The sequence below is a fragment of the Manacus vitellinus genome, unplaced genomic scaffold (assembly GCF_001715985.3).
Source record: "Manacus vitellinus isolate BGI_N305 unplaced genomic scaffold, ASM171598v3 scaffold_0_pilon, whole genome shotgun sequence".
Lineage (NCBI taxonomy): Eukaryota > Metazoa > Chordata > Aves > Passeriformes > Pipridae > Manacus > Manacus vitellinus.
This window is the reverse complement of record NW_021938789.1, coordinates 38,304,299-38,329,552: the sequence shown is the minus strand read 5'-3', so window position 1 is coordinate 38,329,552 and position 25,254 is coordinate 38,304,299. Positions and strand designations below refer to the sequence as shown.

The following is a 25,254-nucleotide window of genomic DNA, read 5'->3' as shown; positions in this document are numbered from 1 at the left end:
GAACAACTTACAGAATTGGGGATGTGCATGTCCCCACAATGCCAGTTGGTATCTATACAGGGTCTGTAGCCTGATCACTGAGAAGAAGGTATCTGAGCCGTCCCACCAGGAAAAATTTTTTTCTTAGGCTTTTCTTAGATAATAATCCAAGTTACAGAGGACACAGGAACCAGGAAGAAAAATTCAGGTCCAGAGTCAGGAACCCCACCATAAATGTTTAGGGCCAACTGAGTAAATGTTTCTGCATTGTTTTGGACTTCCTGTTTTAGAACTGAGATGATCTAATGAGAAATCTAGATTAGAGTTAGATGAGCAATAAAGGGGCACAGTGAGGTGAACTGAAATTCACCAAAATAAGCCCTGGCTGTCACACTTTGAGAAAATGATGTAGTTGGTAGGACTGCTTGGTTCGAGACAGTGGGATTTTACTCATGTGCCGAAGTGTATCTTGCATATTTGGGGTCCAGATTCCTGTGTAATTGCTTCCTTAACCTCATTTCTTTACATAGGTATGTGTATGTGCATACATATATGTGTGTGTATGTATATATATGCACATTAATAACTACATCTGTTTGCATACTAAATGTGATTTCCACAGAGACTCTTTCTAGTGGTTTGAAATTACATTTTCTCTGTATTTTCACACTTTAATTTCTGGAGATCTTCTAGGTTTACAAGAAATCACATCCATTAACTATTTCTTTTTAAGCTAATGTCATTGACAGTTGTGACAAGTGAGTTTTCATTTTAGTGGCTTGAGGTCCATTAGTCCTCTATAACCTAAATTTTACCTGTTGGTTCTCTTATGTCAGTTTTTAATACCTTCATGTCAAATGGTTATAATTTGTGCTCAGGTAAATAATCAACTACTTTACATGAATTTGATTTGCAAATTATGTGATAGAAAACAGAATTTTGTCCCAAACAAATCATGAGTAGAAAGGGAGATATTTGAGTAAATTAATGAGATTTAATGATTATTATTTCTTAACAGTTATGTGGGCAGAAAAAGCTTTGGGGTGTTTGTATTTGTGTGGCTTAAAAATTATATTTCTTGACTGTGAACATTTACAGTATTGTACACTGACATATCTAAAATGCCCAACCATTTGTCTGTGTTCCAAATATGTGGAATTCATGTAAAACTGATTTGTAGTGTATTCTCTTAAAATGCAAACCCGTATTTCACATCTGCCAAAATGAAATTGTAAAAATAATCTTTATTTTAGAACGGATGCCAGCATTTAAAAATAAGTCAATTCACTTCTGACAGGCTGGGTTTCAAGTGCTTAACTTTTTCTTTTGGTTTATTTAGGTTCGGCATAAATGTGCAAGCTATTAATTTCACAACCACCGAATTCAGGCTAATGGATGAATGTTCTCACAGGGTAAGATGGCTACTTTTGGTAGGAGAAGTGGTCTGGCACACTAGAGAAAGCTTTCCCTAGCTATGCTACTTTTCAGTCATTCCGAAGTACTATTTAAAGCATAGTGTTTTCTTGATTGTTAGGTGTGTATCTTTGCAGTTAATTATTTTTCAGAGTTTTAGTCTGTTTTGAAAACAGACTCAAAAGCTATAGGAAGGGAGTGCATGTGTGCCTGGACACTGTGTGTACGTGTTGAAGAGGCCACCGTTTGCATTCTCCGTTGAGACTTAGCTTTTAGCTCCAGGTTGAACATGAAGTGTTAGGCTTTTGAGTCAGTGATGGCAGGAACTAGCTGATTATCTTTTCAGTAGAGGGAAATACTGTCCGGTAGTTCAATGAAGGAGAAGGCTGGATTTCTACATTTCAGCTTTGTGTCATTGCAGCTCCCAGATTCAGGTTTGGAATGTCCTGGTTCTTGCTGGTTCCCATTGCCTAATTTTTACATATGTGTGATAACACTTTACTGGGACACACCAGTGCTGAGCTGTGGGTAAACCCTGAGATGATGTGTCATGAGTGACAGAAACAGAGAAAATGCTGTATCGGGGATGTTGACATATTTTGGTGACCAGAGTACCATCCAGAGTATGCAGATAATTTCTTCTTAGACTTCTGGTTTGTGCAGAAGCCCGGAATTCATATATTTTTTTTGCTTTTTGGACATGCTCTAGACTTATCTTTAATGTCCTGTGTAGATAGATGTTTCTGCACATATGCTTTAAGACTTTAATGAAAGTTCTTATAAAAAGAAAAGAGTATGTTTGCTGCACTAATCAAAGCTGACCTTTCGTTTTTGGCAGCAGTTGTAAGAGTTGTAAAAGAGAGGAGACAGCAATTCATAAACCCTTGCCTGTAGGCACACTCTGAGAAAGAGAAGGTAGTATGTGGGTAGGACTGAGTTTCGACAGTCCCGTGCACCATACTCTTGACCAAATGGAAAAATAGTGGTACATCTTTGCATCAGTGTGTGCAACACGTGTTTTTCTTTAGATTTGAAGAACTATGGGGAACATCTATGGTTAGATAGGTATTCAGCACATATGAGATGGATCTTGGCTTGTTAAACAAATCACTAGTGCTTAATATTCAAATTTTTCAATTCGTTATCATTTCCCTAGTCACTTTATGTGTAATGAATTGTTAGGTTCACGTTTGAGTGCATGCATTTCTTTTTAGGGAGTGACATGATGAAGTTTGCAAATGTCGTATGTGGCTTGCTTTTAATAAATACTACCTGTTAAATGCAGGTTCTGAAAGTTTTTTTATGTTATTTTTCGTAAAATAGACTAAGAATAAAAACATTTTGAACTGAAAAATATCAGAAAAGCTGTTAATAAATCAACCATAAATGAAAAACAATGAAGCAAGAGCCTGTTTTGGAATGTTTATGGTTGCTTTGACTGCTATAGCTATCTGATCACCCCTTTCTAAGAAAAGACCCCCAGTTCTGGAAGAGCAAGTTTTAGGGCTATTTTCATTTCTATAGTGGCAGAAAGAATAAGCAATGGTATCAAAAACAAACAAACCAAAAATTTACATTATTTCCAGACTAAGTGAACTTCTGGTAGTTCTGGTTTTCAATAATACAGTAGGGAATTCACTTTGGCTTCTTTCCAGTGACTCAAATGATCAGCATATTTGCCAACAGTCCCTTTCTCACTTAAATCAAGTTGTAAGTCATATGCTGAGGGTATAATGGTTGCCACATTTCCCTATGCAATCAGTACACTGTCAGTTCTTGTGCTGTGAAGTGTTTCAGGATTCTTTGAGTATGAAAGACACTATATAATTTCTTTTCCATCTGAGCAAATAAAAACTGTTTTGAAAAAAATGAAGTAATACATTCCTCATAATAAGTGCAGTAATATGAACTTTTGCTCAAATAAACAACCTTATCTGATGTTTTATGCTGTCAAAATGAAAGACTTTTGTATAACAAGTTAGCAGTTTCTGCGCCTTGCCAAAAATATCTTATGTAGTGCTAAGTAACGATACGGTGCTTTCTTTATTGACGTCTTTAAACACACATGGTTTCTGTGAATAAGAAGTGCATTTCTGTTTAATAGAATGCACATCAAGAGGATTTCATCAGCAAGAAATGCAGTTCTGAGCTGCTTTTGTTAAGTTTACAGCCACTGGAAACCAGAAGAGTTGGTGTAATTTTTACACCGCTTGACTACAAAAGAGTAACTTCCCTTATTTTAATCAGGTAAGCCACGTTTCAGTTTTAAGTCAGAATCAAACAACTCAATGTAAAATGAATTTGCAAAATCGCAGAGCATGGACAAATGCTCAAAATTTGAAAACCAGAATACCTCCAATTTTATAGAAAGTGCTTAAAGTGTGTTTGTACCTTATGTCTCAGTCATTAAAAAATACAGTCTTATTTTCTTGATATGTGGTCATTGGGTTATAAAATGTATATGAATATACTGAGGTAATTTTGAGTTAAGAGAGAAACACATTGCATGGCTTTTTCAGCTTGACTCCATAATGATAGGATTTATGGATCCAGTGAGTCTTATGTGCAGCCAAACATTGGTTATCTTTGTAGGAAAAGAGTTTATGGAAGAAGAAACCATTTTTACTAGGTGGCACAATTATTATCCAGTGACAGTGGTTACAAAACTTGTACCTTCACTACGTGAAATTCACTAGTGACTGGTTCTGGAGTGCTCCCATCTCTATTTAGGGAAAACCTGACCAGTTTTGGCCACTGACTCTGTTACTGAAACACTGTTGTTGGTTTGGCACCTAGAGAGCAAAGCCGTGATTTTGCAAACTTAATTTGTGTTTTAGTGACTGATTGCTTGATTTTTACATTATGGCAGAAACAACTTAACCGTTCTGGATGTGGTCAATGTAGAAGGCTTTGGAGCCAAAGAATTGCTTAAAGTAGGGGGAAGACTACCTGGTGCAGGAGGATCTCTTCGATTTAAGGTGCCAGAAGCTACGCTAATGGACTGCAGACGACGTGAGTAAGAAGACACAGGTCTCTAGTTTTGTAGCTGGCTGCATTACTCTGTAGTGGTACTGATATGGTACATTAATGTTAAGTAAACAAAATGTTAAAAGGTGAACAGCTTGGTCATGAGGGGCGTAGATTCTGTTTTTACAAAACACTGAGAATGGTTAAAAGTTCTAGAACTACACTACTGCAAAAGGGGTTATATTAAGTGTTTTATTAGATTGTAAATAAAAATAGCAGTTTACTTGTAAATGTAAGAAAGTCATTTTTATGCACTGTTAAATGATTGCTCTCTTTTTTTCCTTTAAGAACTGAAAGACAGCAAGCAAATTCTATCCATAACGAAGAACTTCAAAGTAGAGAATATTGGGCCTCTTCCTATAACAATTTCATCGATGAAAATCAATGGTTACAGTTGCCAAGGATATGGATTTGAAGTGTTAGACTGTCAGGAATTTTTCCTGGCCCAGAACTCATCACGAGAGATCAGCATTGTGTAAGCACTGACAAATTTGCTGACAAAATAACTTTAGTGGAAATTTGTGGGTATGATACTGCAGTAGCATACCCACACTCAAACTTGTGAATGTAAATTTCATAAACCTTTCTCTAGGGGTAATAGTAACAAATGGATAATATAATAGTGTCTCTTTACAGGACTCATAATTTCTAAAAAGCAGCACACATACTTTTATCAGTGCATTATGAAGTAATAAATTAAAGCAAAAGAGTTGCCACAATTTTTAATTTGATTGTTATTCTCTAGCATGTTCCGAGTAGCCTGACCATAATCTAGTCATGTTTTCCGAACACTGAACATAGTCTAAAACTGATTCTTTTTAAAATCCTCTTGAGTGAAAGATACTGTGACTTAAGCATAAGTAGAGTTGATATTACTATATTAAAGTAACTGTGGTTTCCTATACAAGTATCATCTCTACTGATTAAAAAGGCAAGTCATACCTTCTAGCAGTACCCGTGGCAGTCAAATAGAGTAATGAGGTGGGTCAGGGAAGTGGACGAAGAGACAAATCTGATGTTTTCTTCTGCTTTCCCTATCTTTCCAGCTTTGTACCCTAGTACCTGGCCCATTCTGAAATAATGCTGCCTGTGCTCTTGACAACTCTGCTTTTGTTAAAGACTTTTGTAAAACCTGAGTTGTTCATGTGCACCTCCTTGAAAAAAGGAAAATGAGTCGCAGTAACGAGAGTATTGTGAAGAGTCACAAGAAAACCACGTATATTACCAACTGAGGATGACCTAAAAGTCTTAACTGCTGTTAGGTGCTAATGCCACGTGCACAGTTTAAGCAGACAGTGGACATTTATTTCATTGCCTTTTTTTTCCATATTATTAAATCAGGAATTATTTTGTATTTTTTGTATCAATGTGACTTCAGAAAATTAAATTCAGCCCAAAAATGGAAAAGTAATACCAGTTCTGTCTGTTTTTCCTAATAGATTCACTCCTGACTTTACATCTTCCTGGGTAATTCGTGAGCTTACACTGGTGACTGCTGCTGATTTGGAGTTCCACTTCACACTCAACGTGACTCTTCCTCACCATCTATTACCACTATGTGCAGACGTGGTACCAGGCCCCAGCTGGGAAGAGTCTTTCTGGAGGCTCACTGTCCTCTTTGTAAGGTAATGCTTTCAGGACCCTTGCAACAGTTTGAAAGGGACCTGCCAGGGAAAGATCAGCAAGCACTTTTGCCTTCTGTTAGATTTTTTGTGATGACCTTAAATCTCTACTGCATCTGTCTCCTGAGAGTCCTGCCAGCTGGCTGTGACAGCTTAGGTGTGGTAACAGTAGCTGGTGATGGAGTTGGCAAGCATTTCTTGCTGCTCCTCCTGATAAACTTCCATGTTAAGGCTGCAATGAAAAAGGGTTAGGATATCCCCATGGGAATTCTCAGCATACTAGAAGACTTGCACCCACCACAGTAGAGCCACACATGTAACATGTTAGTATCTGAACATTATAAATAGAGTTGAGTGGGCTTGAAGATTCCCTTTAAGTATTCCTGGAAAATTAATGTGAATTTTATTTATAGTTTCAGACAACTACTTGAGGACTTGCTTCTTCTTCTACTTCTTTTCTCCTTTCACTTGTCAAAAATTATTTGTGTTTATGGTTAGTTTTTGCTAGGCACACTGCAAAACAGGCTACCCCAGAAAGATGGTGGGGCTTGTGTTAGCTGATTCTTTGCTGGCACATGCTAAACTGCTTTGAAGAAGACTACCTTTGTAAAACAGTGAAGGGTTCTGCTTCTGCACATACTGGTTTTTTTGTCTTCCTTTACTGACCTTTCACACTGAGTAGTGTGAACTGAATGCTGTGTTGGGCACAGGTGATGTTCAGTGCTTTCATCACACCAACCCTGAGTTCCTACAAGAAGCAGTGACTGTGAATGTCACAATGGTAACATACATGTACTGATACATATCCGAGATCCTGATGCACACTGCGGTGCTGCTTGCATTGTTTTGACACAGAAAACAGAGCACAAATGAAGAAATAGCGGTGACCACATTGTGTGGTTCTAGATGCAACAAAAAGGGACTGTAGGGATCTGAAAAATCAGGAATTTCTCGTTCTGTTTTCCTGCTAACAAAGTTTATACTGCATGACTGAGAAAGGCGGTTTGATGAATTACAAAGATTTTTGTTCAGATCCATTTATTTTTGGTGCAGTTAATACACCATGTATAAAGAGGATATTTTGCAGCTTCGTTTTTAGTTCAGAAATACAGTAGCATTTGTGGCTCATTTTATGCCAGTATTTTCTCTAGGAAAAGAAAGAGACAGTATTAAATGAATATCAAAATAATGACATGACTATCATGAATGAATAGAAGGCACTCAGAAGACTGATAGGTATCATTCTACGATGTATAGTCATTGACTTGTAGTGAGACTTCTAAATTATCTCTAAATCAATGACTAGCTTTTTTAGAAGGCATTTTTTCTTTGTTAGTTTTTTTTAAAACTCATGACTGAGTTATTTTATAGACCTAATAACTAGTAAGGGCTATAAGGAAAAAAAGGAAGGCTATTTTCAAAACTTTGTTGAGTTTTCTTGTCTGTCTTTTTACTTAGAATTTACTAGCAAAATATTTCAAAAGTGCATCTTGTTAGAAACTTTTTAACTCTTTCACTGAATATTTCTGGAAGTTGTAGACATCAGTATCTGTTGTTCTCTTTGGCAGTTTGTCCCTGCTCGGAGTGATTCTGATAGCCTTCCAGCAAGCCCAGTATATTCTAGCAGAGTTCATGAAATCAAGACAGAGGCCAAATCCTAATTCTTCACCACAGCAGAACAGCAACTCTGTTGACGTAATCAGCTCCGATTCCTACAAGTAAAAATACTTTTTTTTCTTCTTTTGTACCTTGGAGTGATGCTTTCTGTCTGTTTGTATTGTGATATTGCTGTGGGCTGGTTTAGAGGAGATGGTGTTCTAAGCAACCTCTTTTCAGAGAACTTTCAGTGTTGTGGTGTATATTTATCTCCACACAAAAGAAATTGAAGAACTCAAGGGTTTATTAATCTTGTATATTGCCAGTAGTGCATAAGGAAAAATTATGTGATGAAAGTAAAGAATATACCATGTGTGGCAGCCATGGAAAGAATGGAAAATACATTGATGATTCACAAATCTGACCCTCTTGAGTGGTCAGTTACACTGAAGCATGTAAGTGTGTTTGAAGTCTGAGCACATACTTAGTCTTGCTCAACTCCCAGTGAATCAGAATGTGCTTAGATGTATGATAAAGTGAAGACTTAATGCAATTTCATGGCTTGAGAATATGCCCCCCTTTCGTTTCTTACAAAAATATCTCATAAAGCAATTCATCTTAACTTTATAAAGAAAAATAACCCCAAATAACTTATTTCTTCTCCAGGGGAAGTTGCAAGACATTTATGGATTCCTACAGTTCCTCAGATAAAGGTAAAGGGAAGGGCTTCCTATCTGTAGGTGCTTCTTCCAGCCGAAGTCAGAGCGCAGCAAAGAGAAGTCCTGCGACCTACAGCCACTCTCAGAAGAAACACAAATGTTCGGTTTACTACAGTAAGCAGAAACCAAACACAGCAGCTGGCAGTGCCATTGCAGCTACTGATGAGAAACAGAATCAGATTGCAGAGAACCAAATCTCAGCACCAAAAGAGGACATTTGCACTGATGTTGTCAGTGAGAACTGGGTGACTCTGAAGTATGCAAATGGCATAAACGTTAACAAGAATTTAACTCTTCCAGAAGACTTTCTGGGTAAAGAAGAAAGTACACTGAAAAATACAGTTCTCATTAAAAATACTTCTTCAGAGTGTGATCTGAAGGAAGATCTTCAAACATGTATGTTTCCTAAGGAAACTAACCTTAAAACTTCAGAAAATCTAACTGAGCTCAAAGAACAGGAGTTCTGTCCTGTGAAGATGTCCAAGAAGCTACCTGAAAGTCACTTGTGCAGAAATTCACCTCAACAACAGCCGGAACTGCAGGAAATTTCTAGGAAAATTAGTGGTAATTTTTTTCAAATTCTATTACTCTAAGTTACTAGGTGAACTCTTTTGAGGAGTTCACTATGATCAGGATTTTGTCTTTTGTGTGGGACAAGGAGATGTGATACTTCTGATGCGTTCACTGTGATTTATCTGTTTACACTCCTAAGGAAGTAGCTTGCATTGAAAGTTGTTTCATAAGTTATAAATTTGCTTCATTTGCAGATTTCAATCTTGTGCTGTAGCATTTTAACAGTTAAAATAATTGGTATCATAGATCTGCTTATAAGACACAAATTGCCCTTGTCAGATATTTAGAAGCATCCCAGTTTGCAATTTTCAAGTCCACTGACAATATGATGCTTAATAGTCACCAACAAGGATGTTCAGAACTGGATGTGCAGAACTCCTTTGATGAAACTACCTAAAGTAACAAAAAACTGACATCAGAATGCTATGAACTTACATTTTGTAGGAATCTGCAGATCAGTGTTTCTCTTAGTAATTAAATAGCTATATTTTTTATCTTTTCTTTTTTTAAAACTGTGAAAATAAGCTACCTGGGAAGTCTTATCTCTTAGCTTCACAATTCAAAATTTTAAGAGCAGCAAAAGAACACCTGGGAAAAGTCAAAAGCAGGGTAGGAGAATGTATCCTCTGGAAGCTCAGCTTTACTGAGGCACTTGGCAAAGTAGCTGAATGCTGAAAACTGGCATTTGCTGTAGCTGTGGCAGAGTTCAGTGAGTGAGCGATCACAGAAGGATTTCAGGCCCTGCTGTCGCATGTAGCTGTTTTGAATTAGGAGATGAGATGGGGGGAGAGAGAGGGGGGATGTGGGAGTCAGTAATTATGTCTTAACTGTATTTGTGTGCACAGGAAAGTAGCTTTGAGTATAGGCTGTGGAAATCATGATTATACATAAACCAGTTGGGAGATAATAGACCTTCTTTCATTGACAAAACTTCTACCTTGAGAGAGGGTTTCAGGAGTCCTGACACAGTTACCAGTCACTTGTATTTAGTGGTAAAGCACTAAAGGTAAGCTCCCTTGTTGTCTATTAGCAGTTATGGTTTTCTGTGCTATCAGGGATGTGAGTATTTCAAGTTGTTTCAAGATGTTTCATGGGATAAATAAGTCTAAAAAGTACCATGTTGCAGTGTTTGTATCTTGATTATAGTTACAGATGTGGTTTTGTGCAAACAGGGAGTCTTCAAGACCTTGGGTACTTGCAGGTTTGTATGCTGGAGGTCAACAGAGAGTTCTTTAGAGTTCTGTCAGCCTCCCTTGCCTGATGTTTCATTCACAAGCACTCCTTTTGCAGTCACCTTGGCTGCCTGCTCCAGAGGGGAGAGGGTGTCTGACTCGGAGCTAGGATGTTGTAGTTGGTTGGTAGGAAATGGTAAAAACGTTTGGGTGTGCCTTTCCCATTTGAGAAGACCAGTTCAATAAGTGATGACATTTCTCATGCAAAGCAGTCAAGAGTCTTGGTAGCACATCACTGTAGATGTATGGTAGATATCTGAGATACCTGGAACTGATTAGAGGTGAAGCTAATGCTGTTCTGTGCAGCATTGGCAGGGCCCAGGTGAGGACTGTGACTCAACTGGACAACTCAGCTAGTTTTTGAGGCAGGCTTCCTCTTGAATCTTTCACCTTTTGGACTTTGTTACACCAAAATAATAATTCTCCCCCACAAGTCTCTCAAGAAAAGAAACTTTTAATGTGGAACCCATCCTAAAAAAGGATGATTTCCCTTTGTCTTCATAGTGACCGCAGAGGGCACTTCAGAGGCGTAAAGCACCAAGTAAAGGCCGTCCTTAGTTTGATTTACCCATTCTTAAAAAGTCTTCTCCCTACTCAGCTTGCAGGTTTTTTTCTTTTTGTTTTTTTTTAGCCCAGTATGCTCTAGCTTCAGATTCTACCTTACAGATTGATGACTGAGACCCAAATAGCTCAAATTCAGATAAGATGAGCGGGGCTTGGGTAATTTATGCATGTGCTAGGAGTGGTGTGCTCATGAACATGAACCAACCAGCACCACACCAACCACAAAGCTACTTTTTGCAACTGCTCTAAGAATTTTTACACAGCATTAGCTTTTGATTTTGAAATTTTCAGTGTCATCAGCCTAGAGCTTAGTATCCTAGTGTTTTGGAAAGCAACACAAGTCTGTTTGTAAAGAAAGGTAGTGGTTATGATTAGGAGCCCATTCTCATGCCAAGCCAACTGTTTTTACTGTTTGATTGTAGGGAATAGCCAGCAAGTGCCTCTCAGGAATGAAGCAGAAAGCTGTGAGACTTTAAAAAGGCAGATCAACCTAAAGCCTTCCACAGAGAAAAAGATTAATAAGGGACCTAAGGAAGAGCCTCCATGCTGTGCAAAAGAGGAGACCACTTGTTCTGAGGTTTGTATTGTGATCTTTCTGCTTTTCAAATTTAAAATTATCTTTTTATTGTTTATTTATATATGTATACACATATAGGTATGTATGTGTATGTAGGGACTATTACATACAGTCACAGATCTGAAACACCGTAAATCAGATGACTGAGGAAGTAAGCAGATGTGCTGTTCCACATCCATTGTGTATTAATGCTGCTGTATAGAATGATGAACAGTTTGTGTAAAAATTAAAACAGCTCTTATATTGTGATATTGGCCATATCAGAGCCAGAGATTGTTACTGTCAGAGCAGCACGTGTGTACTGGAATCTAATGCCAGCTATCAGCCACACTAATGATGTGGGAACATTCTCTGGAGGGGAGGTGGGCATACTGGGCTTCAGTTGCAGACCTGATCTCCAAATACAGGGCTTTGCATCAGAAATTTGCATTTGAGAATACAGCAGGCAGAAGCCCCTTAACAGATTGCAGAGTTGCTGAGAAGGATCATTTCACCTCTAGTTTCTGAGTATGATAAACACATCAGACTGTACCTTTGTTGCAGGCAGCCTAAAACACTAAAAGAACTTTTATCAGAACTTTATTAAACCCAATAATTTGGATTATGTTTATATCCTGTCTACTGGATAGGAATCCCACAGCAAAAAAAGTGTAAGGAGGAATCGCAAACCATGCTTGGGGAATATGTCAGAAAAGGTCTAGTCTTATTTTGGGATCTGTTGTTACAAACTTCTTTCCATGTGTGGCTGATGGTGCTCAGTTTGTTTCTTGCATTTTTTTATATTACTGTTATTTGTTGGTAACTTACTCCATAATTTTCTCAGTTGTAATTCAAATGAAGGCTTTCCCCTGCCCCCTCCAGCTGCTGAGGAGAGGGAGGATTTATTGCTGCTGAACTTGCACACAAACTGATCATAAATCTGGCAGATGTTTTCTGTTTTTAGCACATTGGGAATTTTATTGACTGCTTTACTTTTTCTCCCTCCATTTTTTTATTTCCCTGGAAGTCAGAGCTAGATGCTGTGAAGGGGAAAATGCTAAGTTTGGGAATTCAAAAATTTTTCTTGTCATCTCTTGCTGTCTTGATGGACAGAGTCTTGGAAAGGCTGATCAGATTCATGGTGCTGGAAAGAAGATGTGCTGTGGAAAGGCACTAAATCATGAAGTAACTATGCATTTGGGTCGGGTCATGTTGTCCAAAGAAATTTAGCTAGAAAAATCCAATGAAGTTCATTGACTGAGTTAAAGTCATTTTATAATGTACATATTGTCTCAGCTCATATTTTTACCTTTAGCAAGAAGATACATATAGGAAGAAGAAACCTCAGGAGAAAAAGGAAGGAAATGTACCAAATATGAATTGGAATAGAAATAGAACATCTAGAAAAAATAAGAAGAAGAACGTTAATATATCTACAAGGTATGTGTTGCCTCACCAAATCATGAAGAAATCCAGAGTTACTGTCATGTTTCCACAGGTTTTGAATAGTACATTAGGCAGGATTGTTTTATCTATTTAAATAAACACACTTCAATCCTTGCCTGAGGCTTTATTTTTAAGAATGTGCAGTACTAAGTATCACCAGCAAAAAAAAATAAAATTTCCACTTGTAAATCTGTATTTATATAGATGCACTCCATTCTGCATAACAGTGGTAGCTCTCTGTTATAGTCTGGAGTGTGCTGTCTCTGAAGTTTGATGGTTAGCTTCCTTTCCATTGTGTATTATGTGGAGAAATTCCAGTTGTGTATTCCCTTCAGTGAAAAAAGAAAAATAAAATTGTTGAAATGATTCCATCTTCAGGAGAATCATCTGCTATATTGAGTAACTGGGGAATGTTGTCTTCTAGTAATTTTGGAAGAGAAATATGTAGAAAGGAGATGATGGCTTGCATTTTTGCCATAATGATTAAAAAGACTAGAGCAGCACTAGACTAAAGAATATGGAGAGCACAGTGGAAAGTTACTTTTTTCCCCCATGAGGATTGTTTAAATGCATTTTAAAGTCAGTTGTAAATCACTTTTAAATATTGTTTTAATGTATTTTAAATTTAAGTTATTTGGATTGTTAAAAAATACTATTTACAAACTGCTGCTAGAATAGAAACACTTCTGAGGAGAAAATCGTCCTCCTTCCCCTCCCCCAGCACTTTGAATTAAGGTCACAATCCTACAAAGCCTTCACAGACTTAATTTTTATTGCAAGCGGTCCTGTTGAGGTCAGTGGACTTAACAAGGAGATTGTAAATCTGAAGGGACCGTTATAACTCATTATGCACAAATTACTATTCATTGTGTGGGAAGTCAGCACGTGTAAATCTTTGCTGCACGCGCACCTTTATAAGTAGGATGGATAAAATACCAGAAGTGAAATACTGAAGTTCAGTGTCTGTTCCTCGGACCAGTTCAGCCTTTACTACTTTCTGAGTTAAGATGGAACCATTCCCTTTCTATAGAAATTTGACAGCTGACTTTTATTCATTTTCCTTAATACTCTATGATTACAATATTGAATGGAGATACTTCAGTTTTACTAGCAAAAACTTAGGATCGCTTCAGATTATGATTTTATTCTGGTTATAATTATACCAGTGAAATGAACACAGGGCACATTTTTCCATGTATCTGGATATTCGTACAGCGCTAGACTGTGCTTATTACACATTAGTGCTTATTCCTCTAACATCTGATTGCAAGTGCATTAGAGAATGAAGTTAAACATACACGTTGTTTTGCCTCTTCCCCTGAAAAGTAGTCATCTGTGTAGCGAAATATTGTATTTTGAGAAAGGCTTTTTAGGTTTCTGTAAAGTTGGGGAATAAGACTCCCAAAACTTTTCCTTCCCCTGCATCCTGCCTCAATAGGTGTGTGAGTTACAGTGTTTAATGCCTGAAAAGGAAAAAATGCAAATATAAAATGCAAACATATTTCTTCGGGTGTGATTGTACTAGGGTCCCTGAGCAGAGTGAGTTGAAGCATATGTGCAGTGAATTTGAAAGACCGGATCTGAGAGCGAATATTGGAATAAGAGCCTGGTGTCCTCAGAGTAACGGAGAAAATTGTAAAGCAGACCAAAAAGCTGGGAGCTTGTCTATACAGGGAGAAACAGGTACACAATCTTAATTGTCTTAAATGAGGAAAGAAACACAATATGGATTCTGTGGCATTAGAGCTGTATTCCTTTCTTGAGAGACCTGTGCTTTTCTCACTTTTGAACCCTGATGCTAAGATGACAGTGCCTGAAATAATACGTGCTCATTTCTGATGGGCTCTGCATGCTTTCTCCAGGGGGTTGGTTGGTGATGCAAATCAGAAAATGAGTCAGTCTGAAGCCATAATCCATCTATTCTTGATGTAGGACTGACAGTCTTGTGTGTTCAAATGAAAGCAGGTATTAACTGAAGCAACTGTATTGCAAAGACCAGTTTTAGAATACGCAGGTCATTTTTCAAAAACCCCACTAGCTTGGGTACCTGCTTCCTGCCTTTCTGTCAGGATTTTAATCATCTGTTTTCCCTGACTTTTGGGAAGATGAGATCTGATGAAAGATATCAATGTCTATAGAATAGTCGTTTGCCTCTCTGATGAGATAATAAGAAAGGAGAATCTATCACTTATGAATTCATTACTTGCAACATTTTGTCATTGCTCTTAGTATGCATGATCGTACAGCCAGGACATGTTTCATGTTTAAAGTGCTAACTGTATATTTCAAAGGACAGTATGTGCTTCTTCTTTCGACCTGTTGCCTGTAGCTGCACTTTATCCTCACTTGCATTTATTTTACTGGGATATTTTACTGGGACATTGTGTAGGACATAAGCTCCTTGTGGTAGGGGCTGGTATATTTACAGAGGCTATCAGTAAATATTTTCTCTCTTACTGTCAGTAAATACAGAGAGTACGGGGGTAAATTTATGTTTCAGATAACTTTTCACTGACAAAGCTTTCTTAAATGTTGTGTTGGTTTTTTGGTTGTTTTTTTTTTCCCAACTTCTTTAGAAAGCTTTTATCAGCGGTCCAAAAAGAAGTCTTTGGAGAAGTTTTGTTCTGATTCAAGCTCTGATTGTGGAAGTTCATCAGGAAGTGTTCGTGCCAGTCGTGGGAGCTGGGGTAGCTGGAGCAGTACCAGCAGTTCAGACGGAGATAAAAAGCCAATGATTACTGCCAGGCATTTTCTTCCATCCAGTAAGTTTTGCAAATAGTCCCTCTTCACAGTGGCAGGCAAAGTTTTTGCCTTCCTTCTGAATGGAAAGGGCTACCACAGCATGGGGCACATAACTTGCCTTTTATAGGGCACCTCTCAGAAACAGAGGGCGAGATTTAAATAACTTTGTACTTGACAAGAAGTACCACAAGTTTTGTGGAAATGAAGATGACCTGTCAGGCTCCAGAGAAAGCATCAGGCTCCTCACTGGAGGAATCTGAATTAGTTTTTGTGGAAAGATGGGAGAACTGAGAGCAATTTCTGCCTTTGAATTTATGTTTCATCATATTATTCTTTTTAAAATGTTATAGCTATTTAAGAAATGCACAAATGAAGAATGTGTGAAAGCAGTTCAGATCTGAGGATGTGGGGTTTGGATAGATGTATTCAAGGCATAAGTAGACAGGAGACCTGTGCCAGTTGACTGTTATGAGAAATGGGAGCTGTGGTTCATTACTGCAATTTTTGAATGCCTGAATATCATTAAAATAGTTGAAAGCGTAAACCCTGTCACTGCCATAATTTTAAAATGTTGAAGTGACACAAGCAAACCCAGCTTTGAGTGCATGAAAAAATATGGTTTGAATGATTTAAAAATATGCAGGAACTTACATGTGTATTTGTGTATGTATAAAACTTTACATTACTGAATGATAGGACATGATGTATCCGAACCTGAGATCTAAAAGATAACGAACTGTGTGTATATGACTTTTCTGTTTGTTCAAATTATAATGCCCCTTAAAAAAAAAAAGGAAAATAAGTAAATACAAATTCAAAATCAATTTGATAGTAACAAGTGAACCTCTCCATTAAGAGTATGGTAATCACATCTGAGTCATAAAATACATTTTAAACCACATGGACTTAGGTAGCATGCTTTGAAATTAATGCAGTTAGTGATAATCCAGTCTGAGAGAAAACTTAATTAACACCATTGATGCATCTATTTGTGTGTATGTATATTCTATGCATACTTCTTTTTTTTAAAGACCTTTGATTTTCACAGTCATTCTTTTCTTTAGGAGAGAATATTTCACAAAATGATTTTCCATCTGAAACTCCTATCACTTTAAATCTGTCTCATAACATCTGCAATACCAGGTAAAAAATTTTAATCTACACCTGTAAGACATTAAAGAAACACCACCAACTTGAAATTGTGTCTCAGTTTGGTAAATTATACCTACCTGTTGTCATTTTTTATGATCATCTGATTGTACTTACTAGTTGGAAGAAGATCATCTTCAGTATATGAAAAGCAACTTACTATATTTCCACTTAGTTATATTAAAGTAGTAATGTTTTTTGAAAAAAAGGTGGGAGTGAGACTTTCAAGTTGATGCTATTCTTTTAATGGGAATAATGTTCTTCTAGGATATACAGCATGAAAATTGATTCCTCCCTCCCCTACATTCCTTTCTACCTCTTTACTGTATTAGAGATAGAATCTACAATTAGTGTGAGTCCTCATTTCACTTCTCATTCTTCACTTTGTGTTTTCATTAGGAGAAATAATTTAATCCTTTTCCTTTGGGATTCTGGTGCTTGAAAATGTTTCCATTCATTTTTACTAGTTTCTTTGATGGGTTTTGATGAATATCAAATTGATGCTAGTGTGTGTCTATGTGTCTTCATGGACATAAAAGTAAACTTGCCTGGAATTTGTTGAAACATTATGAGAGGTCCTACTGATCTTCATGAACTATAACCTGTTTTCCAATTTTAGAGATAAGCTGTTGAATTAATTTCCAATAGGTTGTTATTGGATAATAAAAGTGGGATAATTAAGGCATATTAATTTTATTAATTTTGCATGTGTGATAAGTAACTGACTTTTAACTGGAAAAAAAAACCTTAAAAAATTGCACAGTGGTAATTCAAAAATAAGAATGATCAGGACAGTAGGAAAGCAGCAGCAATCATGATGTTCATTAGAATATTTTTTACATCTCTGTATATTTCCTTTGAAATACTTTGGATTATGAAACATAACAGTATCTAGACTTAAAAAATTAAATTTTATTTTAATTCAGCAGAGATATGAACAGCATCCCCCAGTATCCTGAAACCTTATGTCCCAATTTCACTGACATACCTGCAGATCCTGACAAAAATAAAGGTCAGTATTAAAAACTGAAGCTGGTTTTTGCACATTTTGTCAAGCAGTTTCAGTGATGTTGCTAATAACATTTGTGTACGCCAACTCGATAGACATGTTGTTACTAGAACTTCTAAACAACTTAGGTTCAAAGTTAGCAAATGAAGGCTTATAACCTTGATAATTTTTACTTATAACCTTGACGATTTTTGCTGCGTCTGCTCTGTGTGAAGACTGCATTTAGCTTTCAACTCATGTTCTAGGAATTCTTTATTTTCTTTATCCTCTTGCTTTGCACAGATTTATGTCCAAAAGCAATGCAGTTGGGAGATCAAGAGCATTAGTTGCTGTGTTAAAGTGAAGCTCAAACATGACTCAAAACAAACATGACCATTTTTCTCTCTAAATTTCCACAGTTGGGACTTACTTTCTTTGAAAGCAATGAGTGAGGTTGGGTTGAGCTGTTAAAACTCTTGAGCTTTCGTTGTTTGTGTCTCAAAGGGAAGTAATATTAGCTTTTTGAGTGGGATTCATAAAAGCATCATGCTACATGGTAGAGTTTGAAAGCTGGTTAGGAGACATAGTTCTTTAAGCAACAGCACTGCCTACCCATCGCTATCCCTTCTCATGTAGGTTTAACGTGTGTCTGATAGGATACAAATGCTGATTAAACTTTTTACATGGTAATAGTATTAACATGTGTCACATGAAACAATGCAATAGAGCTAACTTTGCAACCATTTTTTCATGGAAATTGCTGATTTGGATTTTTTCCTTTCTCCATCTGCCAGTTCTCACAGAGTTGATGGGAACCAGGTATCTGTGGGTAGTCAGGGCATTCAGTCCGTAAAGAGCAGCACAGTGAATATCTGCTCTAGGGGCTAAATACGAGTTCATAAATTGTTTGGTTATAAATGGCTCCAGTCTATTAAAAATTTGACTTTGTTGCCACTGTTTTTGTGTAGTTGGACTTCAGAGGTGCTTCCTGACTGATGTGTAGGGGTAAGGAGGCCGGTGGGAATCACATCCCTGCTCTCTGTCCTGCTGTGTGGAAGGGTACCACCTTCCTCTGTAGGAATTTCTTACCGTTTTGTTGAATTCCAGTTTCTTAGGTCGAGTCTTCATATATATCTTTTATAAAAAATAGAAATTTTGAGATTTGAAGGTGGACATTTATCACAAAAAAAATAGGTTAGTAACTCTGGATTTTTTTCTCTAGCATACATTCCTTACTGTGGATCTGAGAATAAAATGTCATTGTGACAGAGTTTGCAGAGTCTCCTTCCTGTTGCTCTGCATTTCATTCCCCTTTCCTTTTTTAGGTCTTTACCCAACAGGAGACTTGTGGCCTGCCCAGCCAGTCTGCATGACAAACAGTTTAAACTACAACCTTGAGAATAATATACCGTGCATGATCCAGGAAACCCCTTCTGTTCACAACAGGCAAGTTACATTTTATGTAAAAAGTATGGCTAATGCTTTGTTTAGGTTTCTGTGATGCAGAGGATTGTAGTTGACTTATATTTGTAAGGCAGATGATAGTTAAATTCTTGCTGCCTCTTCAATCTTAGTTCCAGTTGTTAATGCTCTTCCATTAGTACACAATGATTAATTTTACTAAGACAAATTCACTGCTGTTCCTATTCATATGTAGATATTCTAGAATAACTTCTTTCAAGTTTAATTAGTTACATTTTGGAAAGTTATTAATTCCTTTCACATCTTTTGCATTGTCAGGCAGAGGGCCTGGCTTTTAAATTTCTTATCCTCTTGCTAATACATAGCTTCAGTATATCACAGGGTGTGTTATGTAGTGTGTACTTGTGTTAAATGGCATGAGCAGACATCATTATAAAAAGACAGCTATTCCAGTTTGAAGGTGGTTTAGGCATATGAGTTGGTATATTTCAGGCTCTGTGTGTATTTGGGTTGATCTTCCTCTAGTAATGAACTTGATTAATTCTTGTGTTTTACATTACTCACATGTCAAATTTTACTAATGAAAGATGCACCACAAACTAGAGAAATGCAGAAATGTTCTGCCACCACATAGCAGTGAAATACAGCCAGTTCTTCAAGTCATGTGCTGTCATCCAAAATGACAGGAGAAGGACCTGGGGGTCCTGCTGGACAACGGGCTGTCCATGAGCCAGCAGTGTGCCCTCGTGGCCAAGAAGGCCACTGGTATCCTGGGATGCAGTAGAAAGAGCATTGCCAGCAGGTTGAGGGAGGTGATCCCACCCCCCTACTCTGCCCTGGTGAGGCCACCCTGGTGAGTGCTGTACAAGAGAGACATGGAACTCCTTGAGCAGGTCCAGCAGAGACCTGTTGGTCAAGGGCGTGGAGCATCTCTCTTATGACAAAAGGCTGAGGGAGCTGGGCCTGTTCTGCCTCAAGAAGAGGCAACTGAGAGGGAACCTCATCAATGTCTATAAGTATCTGAAGGTAGGGTGTCAAGAGGATGGAGCCAGGCTCTTCTTGGTGGTGCCAGCTGATAGAACAGGAGGCAATGGGCAGAAACGTGAAGGAATATGAGGAAGAATTTCTTTACTGTGCGAGTGACCATGCACTGGAACAGATTGCACAGAGCTTATGGAGTCTGGGGATATTACTGTCTGGATGCAATTCCGTGCAATGTGCTTAGGGAGGTTGGACCAGATGACTCCGCTGTGGTCACCTGACCGATTCCATGGTAGAGTGGTAATGCAGAAATCTCTGAGTGATGGTTTGGAATCCCAACCAGACTGCTAACCTCAATTCTGTCATGTCAACAGACTGCAGTCCTGTTGAATGGGTGCAATGGCCAGTGGTCTGTCAGACTCTTAAGTCAGATGAAGTATATGGGGATTGCTGGCAGATTCCATATTATGCTACTTGCACGTAATTATTTATTGATATTTAGTAGTGATAGCTTACGATAACTTCTTGGCAGAATAGTAAAACTGAATTAGTGCAGCTTCACATGAAATCCTTTTATATGTCTACCTTGTCCAGACTGGATCCAGACTTGGACTACTTCAACCTTTTGGCATAGCAGGGCTTGTTTCACTACTGACATGTCTTCAGGAATTACTTTTGAAAAATCTTTTTGAAATTTGAAATTATTTTAACTAAAAGAAGTATAATCCCTACAAATTAATGTGTAGTTTAGAAAACATATTGTTTAACAGGACTTTAGCACATGTTGTGAGGAAAATAGAAATCTCAATTTTAATTGCTATTCTCAAGCATTCCAATGCTTGAGAATGTGTTAAGTTTTCTTCTACCCCAAATCACATTATCCATGATTGTGGAAAAGAAGTACAACTTTATTTTTATGGAAGAAGAAGTTGAACTCAGGCATAGCAGGACTCTGGTAGCTGTCATTACAAGTTGTTCATTCTCCCAGATGAAAAAGAATTCAGTGAGAGAATCTCTGTGATTATGTAGTGGCACATAGTAGATACTGGCAAAATTGACAAATGGAATGGGAAAAACCTCATGATCAGTTACAGGCATTTTGCATCCAACAGCTTTACGTTAAATAAATATTTCTAAATAATTTTCAGAAGTTCTGCAAATTGTTTCTGACAGCATATTTTTTTTCTTGGGACAGCTTCATCGACTGGAATGCAGCTTGTGACAGCCAGTTTTCCAACATGTATTGTCCACTAGAGATGAATGAATATGGTGCTTTCCCAGAAGGTAAGCTTATGAATCATCACAGAGCATGGTTATTTTCCTCTCACCTTTTATAAAACAAAAGGCTGAGCTTGTCTGTACACATCTGGGCATTCGTTGCTTAAGTGGACTTTACATTTTCCAGCTGACTGAGTGCTCTGTAGACATAAACAATGTGAGCATGTGGTGGATGAGAAGACTGGCCTTCGTATGGAGTTATTAAGCCTGAAAAGGTGGTATGCAGGACTCTCAGAGGGAATAGAGAGAAATGCTTGTGACTACAGTATTACAGAAATCTTTTTGTACAATTTTCTTTGTTTCCCCTCTGGCAGGCTCCTGCCTTCCAGTGTGTGAAATACAAGGCCTCTTGTGACCAATTACCTTCCCAGGCTAGAGTTTCTTGGCTTGGGGAACACACTGGCAGCAATCTAGAATTCTTTAGCATTACCTACCTAAGCAATAATTAAAGGTCAGACTAGAGTATCACAGGCAGGACGGTGTTCCCTTGGGTGCTTAGAGCTGAGACATGTTGGCAGTGAGGCCTGGGTAGGCTCTGTCATGCATGTTCTGTGGCTAATAAAGACTGTTCTCCAGTAGAGGAGTTGCCAACTCTTTATCCCATCCTCCTGATAACAATTTGTTAGTGGCTCCCTAATAGAGAGTGGTAGTCCTGTTGACAGAAATTGCTAGGCTTCACTGCTGTGCTACCCTGAAGCTGCCTGAAGTCACTGAAGGATTAGGTCAGTTCCAGCCTGGCTCACTCTTGACAAGATTCAACATTCTTCCACAGAAATGTTTGTAGCGTTTATATTGCAAAAGCCTTAATTTGTCTTCCTGTTTCTATAAACTGCAGAAAACATGAACTATCCCAGTGGCTTCCCAGGTACTGCAGCAGTGCAGAATACAGCTTTCATTGACCAGAACTGTCCCTCAACCTGGAATGCTCATCCCAACTTGCCACCTGCCTGGGAGCCCACCAGTTATGTCAACTCCACAGTGAGTGTTGTCACTGTGAGGCACTGCCTTCACGTACTTCTTCAAAGCCTTTGTAGTGCATTTCTGTCTTCTCCCTATCTGTTGCTTGCATATTCTTCATTAATCTTTTAAGTAGCCTGATATATGTATTTGGTATTGGCATATGTATTGGCATTGGTAGCCTGGCTTTTTCCCAGCTGTTCGTCAAGGATGTTACTGACCTTGTCTGTGAAATTTTAAGACTGATCCTTTTTCCTGAAAATTGACTAAAATCGTCTTACATATGGAAAAACATTTTGGACTTATGTAGTCTACTGAAACTTTTTCCTATCGAAATCAGTTTTTCCAGTTGAGGGTAAAACACAGAAATGGCTGACAGCAAAACCCAAAAGATTTGGAAATTGTAGAGCTGAATGGACAGCTACTCTCAGTGACTTTGACAGGTTGGTTTTTTGCTAGGAAATCCAAGTGATTTAAGCTGGATTTGTGCAGCTTTCTGAATGCTGACTTTGACCTGTTTACTCCATACTAGCCATGTTTGTGTCATCCCATAGTGCAGTGTAGTGACTTCAGTTCAAGGTGGTCTTTAATTGTAGTCGCCTTCTCCTCTCCTCATATTTCAAGATCCTCTGTTTTAGAATTTTGATTTTTTTTTTCATTTACAGTAGGTTTATTTTGAATAAAACTAAACAAATAAAGCAAGAAATAGTTTTAACTGTAAAAGTGAAAATTCTTCTGTGTTAAAAAGTTAAAAACTGGTAGAAGACTTTTGCCTAAAACAAACATGGCTTTATTTCATATTTTATTCAGGAATGCCAGGAAACACAGAAGGTAGAGATTGGAAAATACATTAGATAATTCAGTTCATTTCCCTGGTGAGCTTTTCTCCACAATACATTTCAGTGTTTCATTCAGTTTTAAAAGTCCCAAGACTTCCATGACCTTCACTGAGAGACTTCCTTGCAGACTAACACATCTTGCCCTCCAGGAGGTTCTTTATAAGCTTTCAAAATTTTCTAACTAAATTCCCTCGCTCCCAGTTATAGTCTCTCTTTCATACTGAATATCCCTTTCTGCTCCCGGTATGCATAGTCTCTCTGTACTGACATATACTTGAACCTTTTTCTTGTCATTTCTAGGCATCCTTCTCTTTTAATTTTAACTCTCAAAACATGGATGGTGTTCTTCACGTGCCTTCCATTTCTCCCTTATTTTCCTTAGCATCCTGACCAGAACTGAATACTGGTTACAGTATTCTTGTTACACTCTATTCTTGTTACAGTAATATCTATGCCTTACAGGGATGAGCTCACATGGCTTGATTCAGTGAAGGTCCTTAACACACACACACATGCGCGCGCGCAATGCTGCTGTAATTTCGGCAGCCATATTTCTTTGTAAACTCCTGTGCAATTTTTTACTGTGTGTTTCTCAAGTTTTCTGCAAAAGTGCTGCTTCCTCCCATTTAGTACTATGTTTTCAGGTTTTCTTTGGCAAATGGTCCATTGTGCAGTTTCCCATGATTGTTTTATCTTGCTCTACAGCCCTACCTCTCAAGCACCCGAAGCTTGTCTCCAATGTCTGGACTTTTTGGTTCCATCTGGGCACCTCAGAGTGATGTTTATGAAAGCTGCTGCCCCGTCAGTGCCACGACTCAACATTCAACCCATGTGGAGAACCAGGCAGTTATGTGTAAGCAGGAATACTATCCGAGGTTTAACCCTTTCCGTGCCTACATGAACTTGGACATATGGACTACAGCAGCCAATCGAAATGCAAATTTCCCTCTTTCGAGGGACTCGGGTTATTGTGGAAACGTGTGAAAGGAATTTGATTTAAAAATGTGAATAAAGATGCTTGCAATTTTGATTACTAGAGTAAGCTGGTTGCTGAATAGATTACAATGTTGGTGAATATTTTGGCACTTTTATATTGAAAATAAATTTTTTTTACTGAAGTCTGAGCATTCAGTGCATTTTAAAAAGCACAGCATATTCAGGACACTTATTGTCAGGTGAAGGCTGTAAATTTAAAATTGATTTTTTTTTTTCATGGATAAGGACAGTATTAGTTCTTAAAAGCATCCAAGAACCTGTACTGCAGATGTTTCTTCTGAAGTTTGCTTTCTGTGGTATAAACTAGGAGTGATTTAGCGTTTTTAGGTAGAAACTTACAACCACAAGTAATCATATCTATACCAAATAGTAGCACTGGGGACTTACCTATTGATGCAGATCAGAGAATTTCCAAATGGTGCCACTTCTAGTGCTGACAATAGTTGTTTGTGGGTGTAAACTTCTGACAGTAGAAAAAAGGCTGAATTGTGGCTTGTTTATCTGGCTTCAAAATGCAAGTTGTCGCTTTGATGATGTTATGGTTGTGCAGTGTGGGTGAGTGGGCATTTCTTCCAGGAACTTTTCTTGTGACTCCTGGCATTTTGTGTTTATATTTTTAGCCTTCATGTTGTAATAGCATTTTCAGTGCATTTAATTGCACTTGTTTAAAGTTCCAAAGCTTGAACTGAAACAAATGTTTCTTTGAGAGCAGAATTCACACCACTCTCCAGAACAGAATGCCATTGTGTTGGCTCATGTCAGGAGACTGAATCTCTGTAGTGAGAAAGGCAACTGAGGAAGCGCTGCCACCAATGCCAGGTCTAAATCTATTGTGCAAGCTGTCTCTGCTTACCCTTCCTGTAGAGCCTTTTTTTCTGGCATGGCAGAGTGTGTCTGGGTGTCAAAAGTAAGGGAAGGCATCCCTTTGATTCAGAGATGTCCTTGGCACAAGGGGACTTGTTAAGCCTGAAGAGAGAGTGAAGGCAGATCCTTGTACAGCTGCTTAAAGAAGAGCCATAGAGATGGCAGAACCAAATCTTGTGGGTACAGGCATTATGGCAAGTGGCAGCAGTCACAGGTTGCCACATGGGAAGTTCAGGTTGAACATGAGGAATAATGACTTCACTTGGAGGGTGGTGCTACAGAAGAACAGGTTGCCCCAAGGGGTGGACAGA

General features: G+C 38.1%; 1 protein-coding gene across 1 annotated transcript in view; it reads left to right on the top strand.

Moving 5' to 3' along the window:
• TMEM131L (transmembrane 131 like) overlaps positions 1-24,201 on the top strand; it is a 77,145-nt gene extending 52,944 nt beyond the window's left edge. Inside the window, 17 exon segments of the mRNA XM_029959952.1 lie at positions 1,319-1,391; positions 3,497-3,639; positions 4,262-4,404; positions 4,708-4,894; positions 5,859-6,044; positions 7,610-7,759; positions 8,304-8,920; positions 11,148-11,302; positions 12,597-12,721; positions 14,253-14,410; positions 15,304-15,489; positions 16,534-16,612; positions 17,548-17,630; positions 18,932-19,052; positions 21,205-21,293; positions 22,123-22,265; positions 23,789-24,201. Coding sequence (XP_029815812.1) covers positions 1,319-1,391; positions 3,497-3,639; positions 4,262-4,404; positions 4,708-4,894; positions 5,859-6,044; positions 7,610-7,759; positions 8,304-8,920; positions 11,148-11,302; positions 12,597-12,721; positions 14,253-14,410; positions 15,304-15,489; positions 16,534-16,612; positions 17,548-17,630; positions 18,932-19,052; positions 21,205-21,293; positions 22,123-22,265; positions 23,789-24,067 — 2,917 coding nt within the window. The 3' untranslated portion in view covers positions 24,068-24,201.
• The last annotated feature ends 1,053 nt before the right edge of the window (positions 24,202-25,254 follow it).